The sequence below is a fragment of the Nanorana parkeri genome, unplaced genomic scaffold (genome assembly GCF_000935625.1).
Source record: "Nanorana parkeri isolate BGI_ZX_2015 unplaced genomic scaffold, ASM93562v1 scaffold1185, whole genome shotgun sequence".
NCBI classification, from domain to species: domain Eukaryota; kingdom Metazoa; phylum Chordata; class Amphibia; order Anura; family Dicroglossidae; genus Nanorana; species Nanorana parkeri.
In genome coordinates, this window is record NW_017307453.1 from 509,542 (window position 1) to 514,944 (window position 5,403).

A 5,403-nucleotide genomic window follows, 5' to 3' on the forward strand; every position below is an offset into this window, starting at 1 on the left:
AAAGTTTAAAAAATGCCTGTTGACCCTGCCACTAGAACCATTGTTTAGCCATATCCATTGATAGGGTGACAACTCTCTTTCTTTTGCAGTGGAATAACTGCCATCATTGTTGTCCTTACTGCTGATCGCCCCTAAGGCCTCATTCTTACAGGCTTTTTAGGAACAACATCAGATTCCTGCAGCAGGAATCAAGGGATTCTTGCAAATGGAATCACGGGTGGTTCTAGAGACAAAACAGTGAGAGGCTGACAGGAGCCATAGTTGTCCAACACTATTCGCATGTATGCGTATATTCCACAGTTTCCAGTGGCTAGGGACAGATGACCATCGCTGGACACAATCTGTATCCAGGACCAGTCATCTGCTGCAATAATCTGCTGATTCTTGCTACAGTAATGTACTGCTGGCTCTAAAAAGCTCATGTGAATGAGGCCTTAGAAGATGTTGTGATCTTTGAGGATCTGAGAGTGAATAGCTTCACATTACAGGCAGCTGTAGAGGTTAGGGGTGGCTTGTTTTGAGCTATTTTATTTCTTCATGTAAGAACATGTAAATGTTAAATGTCCATAGTATGTGTGTGGGTGCACCTTAAGCATTAACATGCATTTCTTTGTATGATCCAACTCAAAATTCGAACATTGAATTCCAGATACCATAAAAATACTTTAAAATCTGCAATTAATGACTACATCACTATGCACAAGTCATGTTATTACAGAAAGTCCAAATGTGTTATACTACAATATCGGTGAACCTGTCTTTCCTCAGAAGAATATAATGCAGTTTTATGCTTATTATGATATAATTTTACAGATGGGATTCTCAACTGTAGCAGCAAAAAATTACTTTTTATATTTATTGTTGCAGCATACCAATGTCCTGCTTATAAATCAGTAAGCACAAAACTATGGGGATTCTTGATTTTTATACCATAATTACATTCCTTGAAGTGTCAGCGTAGTTCAAATTTTGCATAATTTTAAACATTGTTTTCCATTGAAAATATCAGTAAATTCTGTAGCTGCACTCTGGCTAAGCTTGGCCCTACTTACACACTATAGATGTGAATGATAAAATCTGATACACTCTAAATACTTTTCTATAGTTAGTAAGTTATGCTATCTTGGTGTAGTGCACCACTTCAAATAACGAATCTTTCATTGAAAAGCAGTCATCACTTACTGTATATGACCATTTGTATGTTAATACGTTCAACTGCAGTGTTTATATGGGATTTTGTAATGCAATGTAAGGATCAAGATTATTCAGTGAATTCTACAGGGAAAAGGGGCACAGTGTTTACCATCCTCATGGATTAGGCCTTTTGGTTAAACTTTTAATTCTACGCTACAGCATGCACACTATACCATGCACTCCATTACACACTGCACTCTGCTCCCCAATACAAACTGCATTATGAACCCCAATACCCACTACACTTGCTCCCAGATGCTCACTGCACCATGTACTATGCTCCGTGATACACACTGCACCAAGCCTCCAATACACACTACTCCATGCCACACCCAAGACTCACTGCACCATGCACCTTGATATACACGGCACTATGCATCCTAAAAAACACCCCCTACCATGATACACATTGCACCATGCAACCAATACACACTGCACCATGTAATGTGATACATATTGTACCATTCATCTTTATACATACTGCACCGTGCACCACTATGCACAGAGCACCATGCAACCTGTTGCACACTGCATCCTGATACAAATTTCACCATAATCTCTGACCCACACTGCACCATTTAACATGATATACACATCACCATGCACCTCAATACACAAAGCACCATGTACCCGATATACACTGAACCATGCATCCTTTTATACACCATGCGCCCCAATACACATTGCACTATGCACCTTGATACATACTGCACCATTCAGCAAATACATTCAGAGGCACCATTCAGAGGCACATAGCAAATACACACATGCAGCCACAGCTGACAAATTGTGACAAGTGCTATTTTTAAGAGGAAGAAGGGTGCTGATTATTCATATACCTACATGTGTATGTCTAGCAGGTTAAGAGCACTAGCTCTCTTTTTCTACATCACTTCATACAAACATGCAGATATTCTGATCAAATCTTATTTTAGAGTAAAACAGACATTTCTTGAATGAAAATTTAAATTCGGCCTTAGCTGAAGATGAATCTCATGCTGATGTTTGATATATGGTATCCTCTGATGATTTGTCGTGATATCCATATTTTAGTGTATACTGTAATTCTATTATTTCTACCAACCATTGTAAAAATATGTAGCGAGCTTCAAACCTGTAAAGACAAGTTCATTCTAAACACAAGATAACTTGGTTTGTTATTTATATACTTCCAGCTTTTACTCGATTATGTAGCCACTTTTTAGAAAATAAAGTCAAAACCAAAGGAATTCCCGCAAACAAAAGGGTATATTCTTACCTCTCTCCAACCATTGGTCTCTGCTGTCATCATAAGCTATACTGGCTGAACTATGTTTAAAAAAAATCCAACACTTCCGGGAGTGTCAGATGCCTAGTCCTCCTCTGCATGCTATGTTTCCTTTCTCTGGCGCCTAGATCCTTTTAAGACACACAGTAGTCAGCTGGAGGAAAGAACCACCTTTTGCAATGGGGCACCAGGGATCTGACACACCCAGAAGTGTGGCAGATGCTGAAGAGGTTTTAGCCAGCACAGCTAGTGAAAACATTGAAGATAAGTATTAACCCTCTTCTGATTTTGGATTTTAAAATGACAGAGTTAACTTTTTGGAGAGACGGTGTATGTACAGCAAAATATCTGTTGTTAAATTCCCTTTAAAAATATTGCATTGTGTGTCACTATTCAAGGTGACTCTGTACCCAGTTGCTTGTTTGCAAAATGGTATCAGTCTTAGTGAAGGCATCAGGCCACAGTTCCTGCACATTGCCTTAGTTGTGTACCACACCAACCTGGGTCACGAGAATCCGAGATGCTTTAATTTGCAAATACAGATTTCTTACTACGAAGTCAATGGGGAAACAAAAGAGGTGCGGGGAAACATCTTTTGGCATTTACATTTTAGCATACCCAAGGTTTTGGGGATTTTTGGATGTTTTTACATCATACTGATGATGGCATTGTCGTGGGCTGCTTTATGGTGGTGAAATTATATAAATTATATGTTTCTATTTGTTCTCAATAGAGTCCTAAAAATGACAAATAGAGATTTAATATAAGATGAGAAAACTCTTCAAAAATGTTTTGTGTCCAGCTATAATATGGTTGATTATTTATTTATATATATATATATAAAAAATCCTGAGTATTTTACTTTTACATTTTCAGTTTATGTTGCGAACATTGTGCAAAAATGTACTTCAGTTAACAGAATTAACACAACATTGTAAAAAACAACATAAAGAAGAATAAACTATATGTTAATGTGCTTTTATAACATGTCTTTTTACCAATAATATTATAAATGAGTATTTGTTTAATGTATGTTAATATTTTTCTTTAAGTACTACCTGTTCTCGAAGTTGTTTGTTTTGTAGAATGTATTTAAAAGATTGTTTTAATTGTCCTATTTTTTGTCTTCCCTTTCATATATACCTACCGTGGGCTTCCTCAACCAATCAAGATTGCTGTGTTCACTGTATCTTAGCATGCTTATTCTGCGAGTTCCTAACACTCTGTAACATTGTATTGGGACAAGCATCTTGTGGAATCTGCACTTCTGAAGCTTGTTGTTGTTGCTGTGGTGAAGAAATGGGAGATGACTGCAACTGTCCTTGTGACATGGATTGTGGCATAATGGACGCCTGTTGTGAATCCTCAGACTGTTTGGAAATTTGCATGGAATGCTGTGGAATTTGTTTCCCATCATGAAGCTATGACTGTTTGAAAACAACTGGAGTTTTTATGTGATTTTTTTTTTTTATTTAAGCTGAAAGAAGACTTTTAGAGTTGTAGGACTTTATCCTATTTGCACTGCTACATATTTTTATTTTCTATTTTTACTGGAGATCATACTTGGAAAAAAACAGGTGGGAAAGAACTGAAAAAGTTTGTTTTTTAGTTAACTTAACAGATAAAACATTTTTGCCTATAACAGACACATCATTTATTGCTATAATCTGAAAGCTTTATGGTGAATGTTGAGCTGTATAGCCCTACAGCTATTGAGACCAGTAACCCATAAGCGTATCTCATTCAGTAGCTAGTACAACAGCACAAGGTTGCTCTGGCCAAACCATTTCCCTACTAGCAATTCTGCATTCCTCTTTTCTCACCATAATGAGGTGGCATAAGGCAGCAGCAAATCCAATGTCCAAAATAACTCTTTATTTTCAACTTCAGCATGGAGGTGATAACTCCACATGACGTGTTTCGGACCTTATGTCTTTAGTTGTAGTCATGGCTACAGCTGGGGACGTTAAGTGCAAACATCTCACCTGTATGCTGAAGCTCAAATAAAGTTATTTGGGACAAGCTGCTGCCTTCTGTCCCCTCCATTTAATAGCTAATGCCAAACTAAAACATTTAAATCTGTAGAATATGCAAAGTTTACAGTTATAAGCAAAGATGTACCAGAAATAAACGTAATCGTAATTGATAAACATCCTATAAGTTTAGTTACAATACAGGCTTTTTGGGTACTGTTGATCTATTATACCTAACCAACCACAACTGCCCATCATAAATAAATGATTTTGCAAAAAGTATAGATAGGAAACCTCAAATAAGGAACATGTTTATAAACATCCATGATGGTTGTAAAGACAATTATCTGGAAAAAAAAAACGTTTTCTGTACACCATAACATGATTATTGTCCAATTCAGCTGACTTTGGTCAAATTGGAAAACAGTTCTTATGTCTCTGGGTCAGAACATAAAGCAGCATGTTTCAGGGGACTGGCAAGGTTTAATTTTCTTTTTAGCCATTTCCCTGAAAATTTGACTTTACCAAACATCAATAATGCATGCAAGCTCAGGAAATCTAAGGATGCACATTTATTTTCATCATGATTGTTGAAAATAAGTTTTTCTAGTAGTCATATCATTGTCATCTAATTTAGGGACCGCAAGGGCAAGCATGCTATTAAAAAGAGAATTTACTTTTGAACTGAAAACTGAGTCAGACAATGTAATCAGGGTTATATTTAACTAAAAAGACAAAACTTTTTTTCTGAAAAATGTAAGTGTTTTTGAAGATGCAATTGATCAAATGTGGGAATTTAGGAAATCACACTAAACATGTTTAGCCAAGAAAAATGTTAAAATATTTGCTGCTCTTCGTGGAACATAGTACTGTTTTCATGTGGTACATATTTGACCCTTATCTTTTTTATCATCCTTAGGGGTCTTTAGTTAACTGAAGAAACAATCATGACTTAAAAATGCTCTTATT

At 36.5% G+C, this 5,403-nt stretch overlaps 1 protein-coding gene across 1 annotated transcript in view; it reads left to right on the forward strand.

Moving 5' to 3' along the window:
• The window catches only part of MDFIC (MyoD family inhibitor domain containing), an 86,377-nt gene extending 81,870 nt beyond the window's left edge, over window positions 1–4,507 (forward strand). The window contains exon 5 of the mRNA XM_018568427.1: window positions 3,633–4,507. Coding sequence (XP_018423929.1) covers window positions 3,633–3,880 — 248 coding nt within the window. The 3' untranslated portion in view covers window positions 3,881–4,507. The remainder of the gene's footprint in view (window positions 1–3,632) is intronic.
• The last annotated feature ends 896 nt before the right edge of the window (window positions 4,508–5,403 follow it).